Genomic DNA, 21,855 nt, shown 5'->3' on the forward strand with positions numbered 1-21,855 from the left:
TAGTAAGCTGCTTACCACTTAAAAGTTTGCTGAAGACACACTATCATATTGCTGCTGGAAATGTGAATCTCTAGAGTCTTTTTAAGAAAATAATATGGCAGTGTCTATTTTTAAAAATTAAATGCACATTGATTTGAGTGTAGCACTTCTACATCTGTGCCTCTATTCTATAGAAATATAACACCAGTTTAGAATTTTTGAACATGAAAATTTATTCCAGCCATAGTGGAAATGGAAAAAAACAATATGGAAACTACCAGGATATTCGTCGATTAGGCAATGGTTTCAACATCTTTTGGTATATCCATACTAAGGAATATCATGCAGCTATTTTAAAAAATAAGATAGATTTGGAGCTATTAACTGTGAGGACCAATTATAATGTACAAAAGCCATCAGAAAATATATCTCATGTGATCCAGTTTCTATAAAAAACAACAATGACAGATACAGTACCTGCATATGTGTATCTGGGATGCTTATATGTGTTTATATGAGTACAAACAAAGTTCAGCATGACACATCAGGTTGCAGATGTTACTTACCTGGCAATGAGGGTGCAGCATGGAGACAGGAAAAGCAAAGGGTTAAGAGAGATACATTATTTTGGTTATAAACACAGGTTAAATGTACATTATTATCAAATTTAGAAAAAAAAAAAAAAGACCAAATGAAACATCTGAGGTGTCTTTAAATGACAATATTTGCTCGTGTCGGAGAAAAGGCTGGTTTTGCATTTGAATTAATGTTGCATATTCCAGAGTTTTGTAGCACATGAATGACAGGAAATATGAGGATAAAGAGAAGAGTGGAAATCATGAGTGTCACCATCAGTCCTGCCCCACAGTATCTGATCATCACGGCCACTTTTCGAGGATGCTCTCTGAAGAACATGGGGATAGTAATACCTTTGCCTACTTTCCTTTTGAATCCAGCACTTCTGTCACTAAACGTCCAGGCATGTTGTATAAAGCTGAGAGTCAAGAATTCTACCACGATGTTCCAAAATCCCACCCCTTTCTTTTATTTATACTAGAGCTTTTTGGCAAAGACATTTGGACTTTTTAATGTACAGATGAAAAGCATGAAATGCGATCATTCATGGAGAATTTCAAACCTAATGTCTTCCTCCAAGCCATAAGTATCTCACGTGTACCCTGATGTCAAGACCTGTAAAACAACACATGCATTTGCACAACATAGAAAGCCACAGTTGTTTGAAGTGTCATTTGACTCCTGCAGCCTGACCACAAAAGGGTCATTTTTGCATAATTTTTTGAGGTCTTCATAAAGTTTTGAGTTTTCCCAAAGGCCTAACGTAATCCTTTCATATTCTAATATAACTCTCTTTTGAAGAACTTACTGTGTTGTGTCATCTACATTCCCTTCTTCAATTATCTGTTTTAGCTTTGCCAGATCCTTGACCAACCATGGTCATGCATGTGATCTGAGCAGCTCACCAATGTTACAAGACTCTATAAATCCCTGCATCTTTTGCAAGATTTGCAATTTCCCCTTGCAATCAGTGTGGATGATATGTCCACTTTATCCTCAATCCTGACAGAGCAGGATATTGATGCATAGGACAGTGTTGCGTAGGAAGAGATGACTGAGCAGAGAATAATGCTCATACATGGACACTTCGTAAATAAAACTAAAGTGACAGTTCCTGCTTTCCTCTTTAAACTGAAAGCTTGGAGCATTTGGATAACGTAGTCTCAGAAAAAAGGATTTCCATCCAGCACAACGATAGAAAAGTGACATGACTTCTCAGAGACTCAGTTTCCCATCCTGTTCATTGGTGTGCCCTACTACGGTTACAATCATGGTCCTTTGCGGAGCATTTGCTAGGCTGTAACCCAAGCTCTGTGCTTGCTGCTTCACCCAGGTTACCTGGCTCAATCCGAGTGTCTAGCACTATGGGAGGCACTGGAATGTAGCTGTAATCAGAGCAGACCAAGTCCAGGTGCACTTGGGGCCTACAGGTAGTGGAGACACAGCAAATGAAGAAAAAAATAATGAGATTATTTCAGAGAGTGATAAATCCTCTGTGGAGTCTAGAGAATAAACGGGGATGAGCAGGAGGGGTTACTTCGGATGGAGGGGCTGGGGAAGGCCTGACATGACCTGAGGTTCGAATGATAAGAAAGAGTAGCCCTGGGAAGCTCTTAGTGAAAACATTTCCAGATTGAAAGAATAACTAGTGGCGAGGGCTGCAGCAGGCATGTTGAGAGGTGTGAGGAAAAACAGTACCACCTGAAGTTCTGGAGGGTGTGGCCCATGGTAGAGAGTTTGGATTTTATTTTAATTCTGTGAGGCCCTCTTTGGATGGTTTTATGCAGATGAATGACCTAACCTACTTTTTATTTAAAACCAAAAATATACAGATACCAATGTTTCCCAAATGTGAGAAAACACGGTTTTTTCCCCCTCATGTGCATAGTTTTTTCTTGGGTATCCACTAATGCTATCAACTAAACTTTGTCTACTTTGTTCATCTTCCCTCCCTTCTGTTTCTTCTTTCTCTTCTGTTCTGACTTTGGTTACCACATGTTGGTGGGAGTTTGAACTTTGGAATCAGGCAAATGTGGGTTGAAATACTGAATCTACCACTCATTAGCTGGTCATTAGAAAACTGACTTGACTTCTCAGAGCCTCAGTTTCCTGACCTGTAAATGGGACTGATAATAGTACCTAACTTGTAGATTTGCTGTTATACTTAAATAAAATGTTTCTTGTTATAGACATTTATCTAAATAAATGAATAAAATATTATACATAAATAAAATGTCTCATTGTTTACACTTATCCTAATGCTGGGAAACATTCAATGAATGTTAGCTATTGTTCTTACACCTTGATGTCATTAGCCTTTGTGTCCCCACCCAAATCTCATCTTGGATTTAATCCCCATAATCCTTATGTATCAAGGGTGAGACCAGATGGAGGTGATTGGATCATAGGGGCAGTTTCCTCCACACTGTTCTCATGACAGTGATTTCTCACAAGATCTGACAGTTTTATAAGGGTCTCTTCCCCCAACATTTGGGACTTCTTCCTGCTGCCTTGTAAAGAAAGTTCCTTGTTCCCCCTTGGACTTCTGCCATGACTGTAAGTTTCATGAGGCCTCCCCAGCCATGCTGAACTGTGAGTCAATTAAACTTCTTTCCTTTATAAATTACGCAGTCTTGGACAGCTCTTTATAGCAGTATGGAAACAGACTAACACAGAGCTGTAGCAAGTCAGTCTTAACTTTGGTACATGAAAAACAAGATAATTCTTCCTCAGAAGTTTTGAATATTGTAATACAAATGTGTGTGTGTGTGTGTGTGTGCCTGTATGTTTAAATATATAACTAGAACTCTGATGAAGCAGCTTGTTTTGACTAGAATATTGGTGCTTTGAAAATGATAAACATTTTTAAAACTTGCCTGGCCCAGATTCTTATATTTTGTAAGATAAATGCATTTATATCACTACTGTTTTTAAGTCTTCCTAGAAAACTCAAATTTGTAAATTAAACTATTGGAATAATTCCTTTCCTTGGGGCTTACATTAAAAAATATAAAATGGTAATTATGTTAATAATATATTAATATGACTAAAATGACTACTGTTTACCAAAAACCTATCATTTACCAGCCTGTGTTAAGCATTGTATGGGAAATAGTTCATTTAATCCTCAGAATTACCCGCTGAAGAAGGCACTGTTATTTTCATGCCCATTTGTAAGAAAACTGAGGCACAGAGACAGGACATAACTTGCCCAGGTTATCCACTTAAAGAGTGAGCAGTTAAGAGTCAAAGCCAGGTCCCTCTGATCCACAATCCAAGTTCTTAATGATTACGTGAATATGTCACTGGAAATAAGTTTTTAATCACATATACAGATAAAATGACTTCCTTTAAAAAAAAAAAAAACATGCAGCACAAAATATCTTTTCTGCACTAAGGAAATCAAAATTTTCAACTCTACCTTCTGAATATTCGGGAGCTGCTACTGTCATTCTTACTTGATTTCTTTTTAATCTTCCTTAAATTCTTTGACTTTTTTAAAAATGAAAAGTAACCTCTCTTTGGTATGTCATCTTTTTGCATTTTTTTAACTTTTATTTTAAGTTCAGAGGTACACGAGCAGGTTTGTTATACAGGTAAGCTTATGTCATGGGGGTTTGTTGTACAGTTTATTTCATCACCCAGGTATCAAGCCTGGGTGATGAAATATGTATTATTAATACATGGGTGATGAAATAATATCTATTAGTTATTTTTCCTGATCCCCTCCCTCTTCCTACCCGCCAGCCTCCAATAGACCCCAGTGTGTGTTGTTCTCCCATGTGTCCATATGTTCTCATCATTTAGCTCCCACTTATAAGTGAGAACATGCAGTATTTGATTTTCTTTTCCTGAATTAGTTTGCTAAAGATAACGGCCTCCAACTCCATTTATATTCTTACAAAGAACATGATCTCATTCTTCTTTATGGCTGCATAGTATTCCACAGTGTATATGTACCACACTTTCTTTATTCGCTCTATCATTGCTGAGTATTTAGGTTGATTCCATGTCTTTGCTATTGTGAACAGTGCTTCAGTGAACATATGCATGCATGTATCTTCATAAAAGAATGATTTCTATTCCTTGAGGTATATACCCAGAAATGGAATTGCTGGGTGGAATGGTATTTCTGTCTTTGGCTCTTTGAGGAATTGCCACACTGTCTTGCATGTGATTGGACGAATTTACTCCCACCAACAGTGTATAAGCATTCCTTTTCCTTCACAACCTCACCAGCATCTTATTTTCTGACTTTTTAGTAATACCATTCTGACTGTTATTAGATGGTAGCTCACTGAGGTTTTTTATTTGCATTTCTCTGATAATTAGTGATATGGAACTTTTTTTCATATGCTTATTGACCACCTATATGTCTTCTTTTTAGAAAATCTGTTCATGTCCTTTGCTTACTTTTTTAGAGGGTTGTTTAGTTTTTCCTTGTAAATTTGTTTAAATTCTTTATAGATGCTAGATATTAGACCTTTATCAGATGCATACTTTGCAAACATTGTCTTCCCTTCTGAAGGTTGTCTATATACTAGGTTGATAGTTTATTTTGCTGTGCAGAAACTCTTTCATTTAATTACATCCTACTGTCAATAATTGCTTTTGTTGCAACTGTTTTTGGTGTCTTTGTCATGAAATCTTTGTCTGTGTCTATGTCCTCTGTGGTATTGTCTAGGTTGTCTTCCTGGGTTTTACTTTCAAGTCTTTAGTTCATCATGAGTTAACTTTTGTATATGTTGGAAGGAAGGGGTCCAGTTTTAATCTTCTGTGTATGGCTAGCCAGTTATCCAGCACTTTATATTGAATAGAAAATCTTTTCCCCATTGCTTGTTTTTGTCAGGTTTGTTGAAGATTAGATAGTTGTAGGTGTGTGGTCTTATCTCTGGGTTTTCTATTCTGTTGCAATTGTCTATGTGTCTGTTTTTGTACGAGTACCATGCTGTTTTAGTTACTGTAGTCTTGTTGTATAGTTTGAAGTCAGGTAGCATGATGCCTCCAGCTGTATTCTTTTTGCTTAGGAGTGTCTTGGCAATTCAGACTCTTTTTTGAGCTCCACATGAATTTTAAAATATTTTTTTCTGGTTCTGTGAAGACTCTCAATGGTAGTTTAATAAGAACAGGATTGAATCTATAAATTGCATTGGGCAATATGGGCATTTTAATGATATTGATTCTTCCTATCAACGAGCAGGGAATGTTTTTCCATTTGTTTGTGTCATCTCTAATTTCTTTCAGCAGTGGTTCATCATTCTCTTTGTAAAGATCTTTTACCTTCCTAGTTAGCTGTATTCCTAGGTATTTTATTCTTTCTGTGACAATCGTGAATGGGAGTTCATTCCTGATTTGGCTCCTAGCTTGACTGCTTTTGGTGCATGGGAATGCCAGTAATTTTTGCACATTGATTTTGTATCCTGAGACATTGCTGAAATTGTTTATCAGCTTAAGAAGCTTTGGGGCTGAGACTATGGGGTTTTCTAGACATAGGATCATGTAATCTGCAAACAAGGATAGTTTAACTACTTCTCTTCATATTTGGATGCCCTTTATTTACTTCTCTTGCCTCATTGCCCTGGGCAAGACTTCCAATACTATGCTGAATAGAAGTGGTGAGACAGGGCATCCTTGTCTTTTACCAGTCTTCAAAGAAAATGTTTCCAGCTTTTGCCCATCCAGTATAATGTTGGCTGTAGGGTTGTCATACCTGGCTCCTATTATTTTGAGGTGTGTTCCTTCGATACCTAGTTTATTGAGAGTTTTTGACATAAATGGATGTGTAATTTTATTGAAAGCCTTTTCTGCATCTGTTGAGATAATCATGTAGTTTTTGTCTTTAGTTCTGTTTATGTGATGAATCACATTTATCGATTTGCATATTTTGAACCACCTTGCATCCCAGGAATAAAGCCTACTTGATCGTGGTGGATAAGCTTTTCGGTGTGCCGCTGGATTCAGTTTACACTTATTTTGTTGAGGATTTTTGTGATGTTCATCAAGGATATTAGCCTGAAGTTTTTGTTGTTGTTGTTGTTGTTGTATCTCTGCCAGGTTTTGATATCAGGATAATGCTGACCTCATCAAATGAGTTACAAAAAACTCCCTCCTACTCAATTTTTTAGAATAATTTCAGTAGGAATGATACCAGCTCTTCTTTGTACATCTGGTAGAATTCTGCTGTGAATCTGGTACTGGGTTTCTTTATGGTTGGTAGGCTATGTATTATTTCCTCCATTTTAGGGCTTGTTATTGGTCTGTTCAGGGATTCAATTTCTTCCTGGTATAGTCTTGGGAGGATTTATAGGTCCAGAAATTTATCCATTTCTTCTAGATTTTCTAGTTTATGTGCATAGAGATGTTCATAATATTCTCTGATATTTGGTTGTACTTCTGTGGGGTCAGTGGTAATATCCCCCTTGTCGTTTGCGATTATGTTTATTTGACTCTTCTCTCTTTTCTTCTTTATTACTCTCGTTAATGGTCTATTTTATTAATTTTTTCAAATAAAACAGCTCCTGAATTCGTTGATCTTTTGAAGGGTTTTTCATGTCTCAATCTCCTTTAGTTCAGCTCTGATTTTGATTATTTCTTGTCTTCTGCTAGCTTTGGGATTTGTTTGCTCTCAGTTCTCTAGTTCCTTTAGTTGTGAGGTTAGGTTGTTAACATGAGATCTTTCTAGCTTTTTGATGTGGGCATTTGGTGCTATAAATTTGCCTCTTAACACTGCCTTAGCTGTGTCCCAGAGATTCTGGTATGTTGTATTTTTGTTCTTATTAGTTCAAAAACACTTCTTGATTTCTGCCTTAATTTTATTATTTACCCAAAAGTTATTCAGGAGCAGGTTATTCAATTATCATGCAATTGTATGGTTTCAGGTAGGAAAGTTCTGTAGATATCTATCAGGGCCATTTGATTCAGTGCTGCATTTAGGTCCTGAATATCTTTGTTAATTTTCTGTCTCAATAATCTGTCTAATATTGTCATGCGTTATTAAAGTCTTCTGCTATTATTATGTTGGAGTCTAAGTCTGTTTAAAGGTCTCCATAAACTTGTTTTATGAATCGGGGTGTTTCTGTGTTGGGTGCACATACACTTAGGATAGTTTGATCTTCTTGTTTAATTGAACACTTTACCATTATGTAGTGCCTACATTTTTCTCTTTTGATCTTTGTTAGTTTAAATTCTGTTTTGTCAGCAATTAGGATTGCAACTCCCATTTTATTCTCTTTTCTATTTGCTTTGTAGATTTTTCCCCATCCCTTCATTTAGAGCCTATTGCATAGGAGATGGGTCTCTTGAAAACAGCATACCAAAGGATCTTGTTTCTTTATCCAGCCTGCCATTTTATATCTTTTCATTGGATCATTCAGCTCATTCACATTTAAGGTTAGTATTGATATGTGTAGTTTTGATCCTGTCATCATGATGTTAGATGGTTATTTTGCAGACTTGTTTATGTAGTTACTTTAAAACATCACTGGTCTGTGTACTTCAATGTGTTTTTCTAGTGTCTAGTAATGGCCTTTCCATGTTTAGTGCTTCCTTTAGGAACTGCTGTAAGGTAGGTCTAATGGTCACAAATTCCTACATTTGCTTGTCTGAAAAGGATCTTATTTCTCCTTTGCTTATGAAGCTTAGTTTGGCCAGATATTAAATTCTGGTTTTGAATTTCTTTTGTTTAAGAATGTTTAATATTAGACCTCAATCCCTTCTGGCTTGAAAGGTTTCCACTGAGAGGTCCACTGTTCATCTAGGCTTCTCTTTGTAGGTTGACCGGGACTTTCTCTCTAGTTGCCTTTACCATTTTTTCTTTCATTTCAACTTTGAAGAATTTGATGATTATGTGTTTTGGGTAAGATCTTCTTGTGGAGTATCTTCCTGGAGTTCTCTGCATTTACTGAATTTGAATATTAGCCCCTCTAACTAGGTTGCGGAAGTTTTCAGGGATGAAATCCTGAACTATGTTGTTCAAATTGGTTCCATTCTATCTCTTTCAGACATGCCGATCAGTCATAGATTTGGTCTCTTTACATAATTCCATATTTCTTAGAGGTTTTGTTTATTCTTTTTTACTTATTCTTGTCTGCCTATCTTATTTCAGAAAGTCAGTCTTCGGGCTCTGAGATTCTTTCCTCTTGTTGGACTATTCTGCTATTAATACTGGGTGATTGCATTGTGAAATTCTTGTAGCGTGTCTTTCAGCTCTATCAGGTTAGTTACATTCTTCTCTATTCTGGTGACTATTGTGATTTTAGCTTCTTTGTGTTAGGATACAACATACTCCTGTAGCTCCACAAACTTCATTCCTATCCATATTCTGAATTCTATCTTTTTGCATTCTTTATAAGAAAACTTTTTATTGAAATCAAAAGATAGGCTTCTCCCAAGATTTTTCACAGGAACTGGAAGCTTACTTCTGGTCTCAATTCTAGAAGGAAATTTTTAATCTTTCCATAAAAATATAAGGAAGACATTTAAACAATTCACATTTTTGCAAGAGCATGAAAACCTTTAACTACAATGGCTCTCCTTCCTAATCACTCACATAGATTGCTTGTGTGTGTGTGCTTGTTTTGGGCATATGTTCTTTGTTTTTAATGTTTATCTAAGATCTCAAATGACTATGATTCCTTTTCCCCCAAGTGTATTTTTCTTTCACTGTTTTTAGAAGACAAATTGGTGGTGGATGTTTTTCATTTCTACCCAACTCCTTAGAACTCACTTCCTGAATTTCCTTCTCTTCCTTCTTCTCTCCCATTCTAAATGCCTACTAGACAGTCTTAAAGAGCCAGGAGAAAGATTCTCTAGGGAAGGATTTATTGCTATGTATTGACGAGTGAAACAGGGACTGACCAATTTCCTGGAATTCTCTCTAAGTCACTGAGTATGTATTCAACTTAAACTGGCATAAGTTGGGGAAGAGTGATTCATTGGCTTATGTAATGCTAAAGTTCAGCTTCAGGCACAGCTGGATCTAGATGTTTAAATGATATAATTGGGCATCTGCTCCCTGGATTTCCAGGCTCTACTTTCATTTGTACTAATTCTCAAATGTACCTCCTAGTTGTTTGCAACTGTTTTTTAATAGGCATATCAAAAGTTACAGGATTTATTTTTATTAGTGTAGCTTATGTCATGTGCCCACCTGGGAGCCGAGCATCTCAGCAAAGAAAATAGAAGCCGCAGGTGATGGACTTGGGTATGCACCCACCTAAATTTGGAGAACAGAGCTTCAGTTTCATGGAATGTACCACCTAAGAACTCTAAGCTCTTACAAATTGTCAAACACACTTTACCCATTCTCTGATATGAAGAGCTACTGTTTGGATCTGCTATAATTACTAAATGCATTGAAATCTAGTCCAGATACCTGGATGTAAGGAATTTATTCTTTTTCAAAGCAATATATTGGCACTTTAAAATAAAAAAGGCTGTCCATGGGAATTAAACTGAAAGAAATAAGTAGATGCTCTTGGCATTTTGAAAAGCCCTTCCTTGTTTTGAATCTCAGCCTTTCCCTTTTTGTCAACTATTTCCTCTTCTGGCATGGACCATTCCCACAATTCATTTATATTCACTCTGACACTTCAACAGCCTTACTTGCTACTTTACACCCTGATGCATCCATCTATCGCTTAGTTATTCTCCCTCTTTCTTTCTTCTTTAGTATAATATTTGCCATCATTATGAATTCCTGAATCACAGGAAACAGGTTAAGAAGAGCTAGAAGATCAATAAGATCAATGTGCTGCAAGGTGATTTTCTTCAGGTTCAGGTTTATGAGAAACCCCTAGCACTCCTCCCTGGGCTTGCCCCAGACCATTTCTTCCCTGTTCCTCAATGTTTAATCCAGCTCACTCTCCCCCCATTTTTGTTTGTTCTTTAGTCTAGACACTGTGAGACAGTGGAGTTTGGCAAAAACAATTGCTAACAGGTGTGTGTGTGTTTGTGTGTGTGTGTGTGTGTGTGTGTACGTATCTCTCATTACATAGTAATGAGCAATATGAATAGATCAAAGTAATCTCAATTCTTCCCTTTCTTTTTCTGTCTTCTTGCAAATAGATATCAAGAAGTATCTGACTACAGATGTATCAAGCAAAATGCAATGTTGTCAAAGGCATGGGAGAAACCTGAAAAGTTATCACAGTATCTGTCAATTACTAAGCACCTATTATGGAAAAGGCATTGTGCCAGGTCCTTTGCATGACTTCTTTAAGCATTACAACAACTCTGCAAGAGAACTACCAATATTCCCATTTTACAAATGAAGAAAGTCAAAGATTTTTAGTGATTTACCCAGTATCTCACAGCTTATCAGTAGAGAATCTTGATCTTTAACTAAGATTCCAACATTCTTGGCGTTCTTTTTTTCCTGAATATTACACTGATTTATAAAAGGGTCCTAGAAAACAAGGACCCTTTTATAGTTCATTTAGGTCAAGGCAGAGGTCAAAGAGGAAAGGGTGGATGTTGGAAACAGTGCTCTTCCCTGGAGGGGATGGATCCTGTATCCACACACACCGTCTTGACCAGATAACCCCACACTTTTAATACCACACTGGCCTAAGGTCTAATTTGCCTTCTTGCATGGACATCTGCTCTTCCAGGCTTTAAAAGAGAAACTTCCTGAGTACTGTACTTTAAAAATCTTTCCATATTCTTAATAGTCTATGCTAATACAAGTCCTAAGGTAAGACAGAGAGAGCATGAACTTAGGAGTCAGATTTCTGCCTGAAGCCAGACTCTGTAGCTTACTTACTAGCTTACTGGGCAGCCAGGAGAGGGTGTACTTACCTCTCTGTCAGTTTTCTCACTCATGAGTAATTATAATAACTAATATTGGTGATGTTTATTAAGCACTTAGTATATTCCAGGCACTGTTGTATTTGCTTTAAGACCATTAACTTGTAATCTTTATAACAAAATTACAAGGTAGGTTTTATTATCTGTCTCCTTTTACCAGAAAGTTGAGGCACAGAAAGTTAGATAACCTGATTCAAACAGACATTTCAGCTTAGTGCCTCTCAAACATGAGAAATTTTGCCCTCCAGGGGACATTTAGCAATGCCTAGAGATATTTTTGGTTGTCATGACTGGGGAATGCAACTGGCATTAGTGGGCAGAGGCCAGGGATGCCGCTAAACAGCCTGTGATGCACAGGACGAACCCCCATAACAAAGAATAATCTGGCTTCAAACGTGAGTAGTGCTGAGGTTGGGAAACCTTGTTCCAGCTCAGGAACCCAAGCTCCTTACCACAGTACCGCCTCTGGTTGACATCATGACAAAATGCAGCTCACAGAGTCCTTGCAAAGATAAAAGAAGATGAATTAACACTGTCACTCACGCAGCACCTGGCAGCTAGTGACTTTCCATTAATTAGCTGTCCCTCCTCACCAACCTTGCCTTCTCCTCTCCCAAGAAAAGCAGGGGAAGTCCAGGGAGATCTGGGTAGCTAAAGTCTGCTTTTCGGAACGACTGGGGAACAACTCGGTTCCAGTTTGCAGTATGGCCTTTGTGTATAAAATGTCTGGAGTCCATTATTAGTGCCTGAATTTCCCGGCTCAGCTGAATAACCACTGTTTATGTTTGTGTTTACAGTCGACTTGGGAATAAGTGTCAAGACGGATAATGTGGCCACTTCTTCTCCAGAGACAATGGAGATAAGTGCTGGTGCGGATGCCAACGGAAAGAATCTTGGGAAAGAGGCCAAACCCGAGACGCCAGCTGCTAAATCTCGTTTTTTCTTGATGCTCTCTCGGCCTGTACCAGGACGTACCGGAGACCAAGCCACGGATTCATCCCTTGGATCAGTGAAGCTTGATGTCAGCTCCAATAAAGCTCCAGCAAACAAAGACCCGAGTGAGAGCTGGACAGTTCCAGTGGCAGCTGGACCAGGGCAGGACACAGATAAAACCCCAGGACACGCCCCAGCCCAAGACAAGGTCCTCTGTGCCGCCGGGGACCCCACGGTTCTCCCACCTGAGGCAGGGGGAGCAGGAGGAGAAGCCCCCTCCAAGCCCAAGGACTCCAGCTTTTTTGACAAATTCTTCAAGCTGGACAAGGGACAGGAAAAGGCACCAGGTGACAGCCAACAGGAAGCCAAGAGGGCACAGCATCAGGACAAGGTGGACGAGGCTCCTGGATTATCAGGGCAGGCCGATGATGTCCTTGCACGGAAGGTAAGTGTGCCAAGGTCGGTCCACTTGGTTCTGAACGCATGCTTGGGGGCACTCACGGGGTAAGACTACCACACACATGCAGTCACCCTGGACCTGGGTAAGGTCGCAAGCTGCTGACTCCTCCAGAACAAACAGCACGTTGTAGCAGAGTGTCACCCTGATGTTTCTCTGGGTAGAAACATCTGTGTGAAGAACAATAACAGCTGTGGCATGTGTTTTATGTAAAAGAAAAGAGGAGGTGAGTTACATGCAGATGAATTTGTACCTTCCATTTATCAAAGGCGGAAGTAGACAGGTTGCATTTACCATCAGTAGAGTCTGGAGGGAAAGGCATTAGGGAGTGAAAACGGTTCCTAAAAGATGCCACCTGGTCTCTGTAGTTCGTTGACATGCAAACTTCTGTTGGAACACATTTCGTTCCTTACTCTCAATAGCCTGAATTGATATTTAACTATCTTTTGCACTAAGGTGTGTGTTTGAAAAAAGAGATTTTACAGCTCTGGGCAGACTCTTTTATGTACGAATTCTTTTCCAACAAGCAGGAGTATACCTTTGTAAAAACTATGGTTTTTTTTGTTTTGATTTTCAAAGAAAGTATCCTGAATCCGTTGCTTTTTTCCTGAGCAAAGAGAGGCAAGCTCTTTTTGACACTAAAAAGAGCATTTCCTTTTAACCTTGAGAGAGCTTGTTTGTATTCCAGGCAAGAAAAGAACTCCCTTAAAGAAGAAGGAGGTAAATAAAACTTGATACATTGTAGATTTAGGGCAGGCATTTCCTTGGTTAACAGATTTTGTAAATAACAATATTTTTCAAAACTTGGGAATAAAGTTAAATGCTGTTAGTAGACTTTAGAGGCAGGGGAAAAAAATTGGATGAGCTCCAAATATATTTGTCTTAATAACAATGCAACTTTATACTTCTGAGATGCTAATCATTACACTTGCTGTCATTTATTGAAAATGTACAATGTGCCAGGCTCTATTCTAAGCACTGTACATAAATTGTTTTTCTTAATGAAAATGAGTATCACATTAATCTGTGGTTTTAATGCACCCAGGGTGCTATGAAAAATTACATTATGAAGATTGGGCACCCACTGAACACTCTGCAGAGTTAAAATTGGGAAAAGATAATAGGGCTCATGTGTTTCAGGCTCTTACTGTCAGCATTCTTGTGGTTTCTATACATTTTGGCTCAAAGAGCTTATTTCCAACATTTCTTTCAGAAGTTTAAAAATGTTCCCTTCAAACATCCACTTCCCAAAATGTACCAGTTCAAGAAACCAGTTGAGTAGTTTTCCATATAATTTAAAGTAAGTCTTCAAACGCATCCAGGCATCTGCTCTTTACTGCGTGTGACACTGTACCAGGCACAGGGACCACAGTGGAGGAAGAGACACAGAGTCTGGGCCCTGGTGGAGTTTGCCGTCCAGTGAGAGAAGTGAATAAATAAATAAACCTGCAATTGCAATGCAAGGTGCCGAGTGCTGTGCTGGGGGAGCAGAGGCAGGGGGAGGATGCAGACCCCAGGAGAATTGGCCTCCATGGCCCGCAGAACATTCCATCAAATACAGGAACCAGGACAGGAAAGTCACGTGTCTGGAGGCAGTAAACTGGTTGTCAATATTCCTGCATAAGGGAGAAACTGTTCACTATTTGTGCCTGAGTGGGGAAACCACTCTCGTTATTATTGGTCATGGGCTTCTAAGGCCATTTTGAGGTTGTGATTTTTTTTAACACTCATGTGTTTCTTTGGCTTGGGCATCCAAAGCTTATCTATTGGCTGAGTTAGGAGAAGACTGAGTTATTTATGCAAAGACAATGAAGGAATGTGTTTTACCCATCTTTGGACAGGTGTCCAGTGACTCATTCAAATCCCCATCTTAATTAAGTAAACCAGTTCAGCATAGGAGAGCCAGCCCTCCGATGTATTCAGCCACAAAACCTCAACACACTCAATCTATTTCTAGTCTAAGAAATTGAGGGAAAGTTTTGGAGTTGTGATTTATTGACTCAACTCTCTTTATTGAAAAATAAATCTTAGGGACAGAACCTCAATTTGAGTGGAATGTGTTCCAAAATGAGATTTGAGTCAGAAAATGGGAGCTTGTTTGGGGAACAGGGCAGGCATCTAATATAGTAAAGCCCATGTGTAATATTTTCAAGTTACAATGATCTCTCGGAAGACCCGAGAATTGTAACCTGTCTTCCTTCCCGAATAAGTGAATTCGCTGCCTCAGATTCACCAATGAAGTCTGCATCTGATTTTGTTACATTACAAACGTCCATTTTTTTCAGTGATATTGAAATTTGAAATACTGAGTACCCACTTTGTACTATGTGCATATGAAACACAGAAAAGTTATAAACTAGCCATTTCTCCCTCAGCCTGTGAACTGATGGATATTCAGATGCATATGCCTGCAAAGATTTTTAACAATAGCAGCAGCAAAACAGCCTTCAGATTGTCAAGGTTTCTTATCTGATTCCTGGCTGCATGGTTCTGTATTTAGGGGGGAAAAAAGCAATTGTTCTGTAAGTGTAATGAGACAATCCAACCCTCAGAAAGTAACATGAATAAAACTTCTCAATCAGTGGCTTTCTTGGTGGGAGTACCACATTGTGCATGGATGGACGTCAATGTATTGATTCAGAATTCTTAGGGTGAATTATGCCTTGAGCTCAGCCGTGTCCACCGGCCCCTCCAGCAGCCCTTCCCCCCACTTTTATGGCTTGCTCCCTGCTGGATTGGAATTCCAACCACAAACCCACAGAGCTGTGAATTGGGAGAAAGATGCCACCATTTCATTCTGGAGGAAACACACAAATCTTCTGTGTTTTCAGAATGACAATCTTATTTTTGTGCCTTATAAAACTACATTCAGGGCATAGCATAATTAAAACAAGGCAAGAATTCATGAACAAATGAAGCATTTACTACATAGGCCAAAGAAAAGATAAATTATATGCCTGAAAGGTTTCACTGAGCTGTGATTCACACAAACCAATGTGTTGGCAGGGATGAGATTTTTTTTCTCTCTCCCCGCAACAACTGAACCAGAGCTGTAAGATATGCATTTAAAAGATTCATCACACACAAAAAATAATCACATAATGCAAACCTGACCTTTATTAGTTAAAAAAACAAACAAAAAAACCACTAAATTTCTGTTATCGGCACAGTACTTCCAGAGGTGTATTTGTGTTGAGTGGGGGTGTGGGGTGCATAAAGTGTTGCCATGCAGAGTCTCGTAAGATTGAAGAATTTTTTTTTCTTTTAAAAATGTAATTAAATCCTGCCATCGTTACTTTAGCACCAACTTTATGCAAGGCTGAAAACGAAAACGATCGCATTTCTAGTCTTTCAACAATATAATCTAGTAAGAGACATAATTTTTTAAGACATTGTGATAAGTGTATTCATCCTCAGATTGGCTCAGGCTACCAATAATAAGAACAATATTTTGTGTTTTCACGTCTCCTCTTTTCTCTCGATCACACTCCAGTCAGGCTCTTGCCACAGTCACTATGATGCTGCAGCTTCCCGGCCCTCACCCTGGCTGCCAAATCCTCTAGGTTCTGTCTTTGTCCCAGTAGATCTGACCTGCAGGTTGAATCTGACACAGGGAATGAGTAGGTCATACCTTAACCACTTGAAAGAGCATCCTCCCACCTCCCCGCCATCCTCCTTCACCTCCTTTGCTGGATCTTACCCTCTAAATGTTGGACTTCCCAGGGTTCACTTCTTGGATATCTCTAACTGTGCTTATTTTCTTGAAGAGTTCCCTCAGTCCCAAGGGTTTAAATATTGCTATGCGTTGACAAGTTCCAAATTTACATCTCTAGCCTGGATCCATCCCTGAAGTCCAGACGTGAATCTCAGCCGCCTCCTCTTCGACATGTCTCCTTGAATGTCTGTGTCACCACTTGACTGCTCACTGAGTATCTCAACTCTAATATGTCCAAAATGGAACTCTTCATTCATCACCTAACAACGACAGCCCTGAAATGCCCACCGATTTCATTCACAGGGTTTTCCATCTCGGTGAATGACAACTTCATCCTGCCTCTACCGTTTAGTAGTAGAAAAGGATTAAAGAACCCAGGTCTCCAGAGTCTTTTTCTACTTGGTATTTAGTAGTGAATTAAACATAAGCATCGTAGTCAGGTAGCCTAGGTTTCCTGTCTACTTCTGTCACCTACGGGATGTATAACCTTGGGCAAGCTACTTCGCCTCCTGAGCCTCCGTTTCCTCATCTGTAAAATGGGAATAATAATAGTATCTAGCACATTTTCACATTGTTCACACTTTTAGAAATTAAATGAGATAGGCCATATAAAGTACTTAGCACAAATTGCATTTTAAAAGAGAGAGAGAGAGAGAAATTAGCTATTGTTAGTATTACAGGTTTTCTCCTTGTCTGCTACTTCACATTTTATTTTTATTTTTTGCCTTTCCTGTCCATAGTCCTCAAACAAAACTCACAGATATAGCACAGCTGACTCTAATTTGAGAGCTGTATAACCCAAAGGCACAAGTCCTAACTTGGGTGATAGGGGTACAAAAGTTTTAAAATTATTTTTGAACAATAGAAATTTTAGTGTCTATGCCCATAAGCCTCAGTTTCTTTGCCTGACGTTTAAGGGTCTCCATAATCTTTCCTCTGCCTATTTTCCAACTGCATTTTCCACCCTTCCCTTAAATTTCTCCAGTCAATATGGCCAAACCTGACCTGTGCAGATGCCATCTGAGTCCTGATGTTTTTCCACCTTTGTCTCTTTCTCTCTCTGTTTATCAAAAATTGACTTGACCTTCAGTGCCAGGTTCTCCATGAAGGTAACCAGACATCTCCACTCTTGGAGGATTTCGGACAGCATGAATCTCTCTTGCATTTTAAGTCAAATTATATGATTAAATCATTTTGAAGAAATCAGCTCATTAAGCCATCAAACCTTACCAAGAAATTCCTGTATTTTCACCGTTTTACAGACAAAGAAGTCAATAGTTCAGAGAAACCAAATCACTCCTGACACACAGCTAAAAAGTGGCAAAGCCAAAATTGTCCATCTCCAAAGCCCATAGTCTTAAATAGTCAACGTTTCTATTTTTGCCAATTATTTGAAACTTGTTCAATAAAATTGCAACTTGAAGCAATGAAATTCAAAGATATTAGCATATTGCAAAGTTGTAAATGTCAAGTTAATCCCAAGTGAAAAATAAAAAGAATTGCCCAATTTCTACATTAGAAGGCCAAGTGAATTATTCACTGTTTTTTATTTTGTGTTGTTTTTGCTGTATGGCTGCAAGGCCATGCCTTTTCAACTGGTAAAGAGAACTAGCCACCCAAAAAACTTGGTCAGTGCAAAGGGAAAATCCATCTTACATTATGCAAGTTTTGGAGTAAACAATGTCCTCAGCTATACCACTGGGATTTTGATGCATTTAGCAGTAAGAAATGCTTAATACGAGATGTTTGCCATAGCAGAGGTAATGTGAAAGTGTTAGGAGCCTGGGTGAGCTGGGTATGAGTCAAGAGTCTACCACTTAATAGCTGTGTGGTTGAGTTAAATGATGATAATGCCTCATTTTAAAATAATTCATTATTTCTAGGCTCTTTAGTAAGCATTTTGCATATATTATCTGCTTTTATACTTAAAACAACCCAACAAGGTAGGTATTTCTATTGCCATTTCACAGAGGAGAGGATTTGGACTCAGAGAACTTAAGTTACCTGCACAAGGTTACAAAGCCAATTAGTAGCAGATGTGGAATCAAGATCTATCTGTCACCTAAGCCTGTTATACCCAATCATTTCAAAACCTGTGTTTTCATCCACAAAAAGAAGCTGCTACCTGCCCTAGGAATTTTTTAAAGATAGAAGATAATAGAGGCCATCAGTAGTAGTAATGCTAAATAAGATGGTGTATTTTCTAAATTGTTAGAAACTTAGAAATGAATAATTATGGAATAGATCAAATGGCTTTTCAGAGTGATGGGGTTTAAATAGTGTATCATTTAGGGGTTGACAATATATTATTTTTACCTTGGCTGCAAGAAACACACGCACATACAACACTCAATTAATAGTGGTTCACTTAACAAGGAGAATGTACTATTTCTTACATATAGGAAGAGCCCTAGAGGTAGGGGAGTTCAGGTTGGTTCAACATCTTCGCAGCCCCCACTAGCCCACCTCACTCTTTCTCTGCTGGTGTCCTCCATTATTGCTTAGTCCCTAGACTTAGTCCCTTGTGGTTTTAACATGATTCCAAGTATGCATCAATGCCTCTCTTTATTGTGCTTCACGGATGCTGCATTTTACAAATTGTAGGTTTGTGACAATCCCGCATCAAGCAAGTCTATCAGCACGATTTTTGCAATGGCCTGTGTTCACGTTATGTCTTTGTGTCAGCATTTTTTAAAGTTTTTGTTTTTATTTTTAAGTTCTGGGGTACATGTGCAGGAGATACAGGAGCCTGGGTGACCTGCACGTGTTCCCCAGAACTTAAAATAAATGTTTGTCATGGTGATTTGCTGCAACTGTCAACCCAAAACCTAGGTGTTAAGCCAAGCATGCATTAGCTACTTTTGCTGATGTTCTACCTCCTTCCACCCCACCCCCGACAGGCCCCACTATGTGTTGTTCCTCTCCCTGTGTCCATGTGTTCTCATTGTTCAGCTCCCACTTGTAAGTGAGAACAGGTAGTGTTTGGTTTTCTGTTCCTGCGTTAGTTTGCTGGAGATGAATGGCTTTTAGCTCCGTTCATATCCCTGCAAAGGACATGATCTTGTTCCTTTTTATGGACGCATAGTATTCCATTGCAGCACTATTCACAATGGCAAAGACATGGAATCAACCCAAATGCCCATCAACAATAGACTTGATAAAGAAAATGTGGTACATATACATCATGAGATAAAGTTTTTTTTAATTAAAGTATGTACCTTGTTTTTTAGATGAAATACTATTGCACACTTAAGAGACTACAAGATAGTGGAGAACTTTTATGTGCACTGGGAAACCAAAAAATGTGTGTGACTCTACTGGAATATTCACTCTATTGCAGTGACCTGGAATTGAACCTGTAATATTTCTGATGTATGTATCATGATGCCCTATCAAATAAAAAATAACTTTCCTAAGATTTATCCTTAGATCCCTTTGGTGAAATTGACTCACATGTCTGTGTTGAGGTGCAAGAGAGACTCAAAAAGCAAATTGCTGGCATTTTCAGTTTTTTCAGTAGAAAGAAGCCTCTTCCAGCAAAGATGACATGCCACAGATAGAAACCAGATTTGTCTTCTCTACCTAACATTGTCTGGAAATCATTAAGTGAATGGAGCAAGTAGAGGCTGCTACAGTATCCACCTATGGTGATTCATCTGAGTGTATTCATTCCATTAGTTTTCTGATTTAACTATGACCCCATAGTAAGAACTAGATTTTACAACTTGATCTGATATATATGGGCATACATGAAACAAAGAACTCACGAAGTATACTATTCTTGCAGCATGTAACACTTGCAGGGATGTTGCATTCTTTTCTATTCTGTTTGATTTGTTTACTGCTGGTTTTGGCCCACTAAATTATTTTTAAATCTACTGATGATCACAGTCTGAAAACTCCGTTCCGCTATCATGACCACTTTGACATATTGAGACAGTTATCTTAAGGGATGTGACCGTTTTTAAGCAATCGAGTATTTCCAATGCCTGGCATGATGGCTGGCACGCGTTGGCATCCAGTAATGTTTGCTAAATGAGCCTAACCAGCGTAAGGGTGGTACACATCATGTTTCAACCTTTCAAAGAATGTTAGGATGTATTATTGCAATGTCATTATCTGCTCTGCCTAACACAACTGGAAATACAAAGTCATTTCAAAATATCTATGGTGTATATGATATCACTTCAACTTGAGAATTACAGTACAAATCTACATTTGTACTATTTACTTGGTATTTTAAATTTGGTCTTTCACATGCCATGGCATCAATCAGTTGAAATATCTAGTAAATTGGTTTTTGCCATTAATTTGTAAAATAAATGTTGAGTTATCATTTCCTCTGGTATTGTGCCATCCGATTTGCTCCCTCAAAAGTTGTAACAGCTGCCACTTACCAAGTTTATTGAGTCATGGAGAGGTTAAGTAACTTATGCAAAATCGCAGAGCTAGAAAGTGGCAGAGTGGAAATTTGTCACCAGTGTCCACACACTTAACCAATGTGCCTGTAGGTTCAAAGAGAGGAAACACTTTAAGACTTTTGAAACATCTAACATCTTTCAAAATTTCTAAAGGTAATTGTGTTAGTCTCCAGAAGGACAGGACTAATAGAATAGGCGTATATATGAAAGGGAGTTTATTAAGGAGAACGGACTCACACGATCACAAGGTGAGGTTCAACTGTAGGCTGTCTGCAAGGTGAGGAGGTAGGAAGCCAGGAGTGGCTGAGTCCAAGTCCAAAAGCCTCAAAAGTAGGGAAGCCGACAGGGCAGCCTTCAGTCAGCCCCTGGCAAACCACTGGTGTAAGTCCAAGGGTCCATATGCCCAGATTCTAATGTCCAAGGGCAGGAAGCATCCAGCACAGGAGAAACACGAAAGCCAGAACGCTCAGTAAGCCAGCTTATCCCGTCTTCTTCTACCTGCTTTGTTCTAGCCACGCTGGCAGCCGATTGGAAGGTGCCCACTGGTGGGTCTTCTTCTCCCACAGTCCGCTCACTCAAATGTTAATCTTCTCTAACAGTAACCTCACAGACACACCCAGAAACAACACTTAACTGGCCATCTAGGCATCCTTCAACCCAATCAAGTTGGCCCCTCATGTTAACCAGCATGCTAGTACTTCCCAAGTTGGTTTGCAGAACATTAGTCCAATAAGATGGGCCTAGAAATAGGGTTCCACTGTCAAATAATTTCAGAAAATCTATTTGCTTCATAGTCTCTACTGAAGATTTGCAATGGACATTAGCCTACTAAAGGCTCTGAGAAGTCCTGCAGCAAGCATGCCTGTTTCACTTTGTTTAACCAAGTGTTTCTCAAGCTTAATTATCTATGTAGCTGTTGGACCACTAACAAGTTGGCTCAATTTTCCAAGGAATGGTTCTTCTAGAGA

At 38.8% G+C, this 21,855-nt stretch overlaps 1 protein-coding gene across 11 annotated transcripts in view; it reads left to right on the forward strand.

Moving 5' to 3' along the window:
• The window catches only part of BCAS1 (breast carcinoma amplified sequence 1), a 118,273-nt gene that overhangs the window by 26,061 nt on the left and 70,357 nt on the right, over positions 1-21,855 (forward strand). For all 11 annotated transcript variants that reach the window (XM_032255954.1, XM_032255956.1, XM_032255963.1 and 8 more), the window contains exon 4: positions 12,159-12,739. In XM_032255954.1, the coding sequence (XP_032111845.1) occupies positions 12,159-12,739 (581 nt within the window). The remainder of the gene's footprint in view (positions 1-12,158; positions 12,740-21,855) is intronic.

This window comes from Sapajus apella, unplaced genomic scaffold, assembly GCF_009761245.1.
Source record: "Sapajus apella isolate SASKATOON/1434 unplaced genomic scaffold, GSC_monkey_1.0 scaffold92, whole genome shotgun sequence".
NCBI lineage: Eukaryota > Metazoa > Chordata > Mammalia > Primates > Cebidae > Sapajus > Sapajus apella.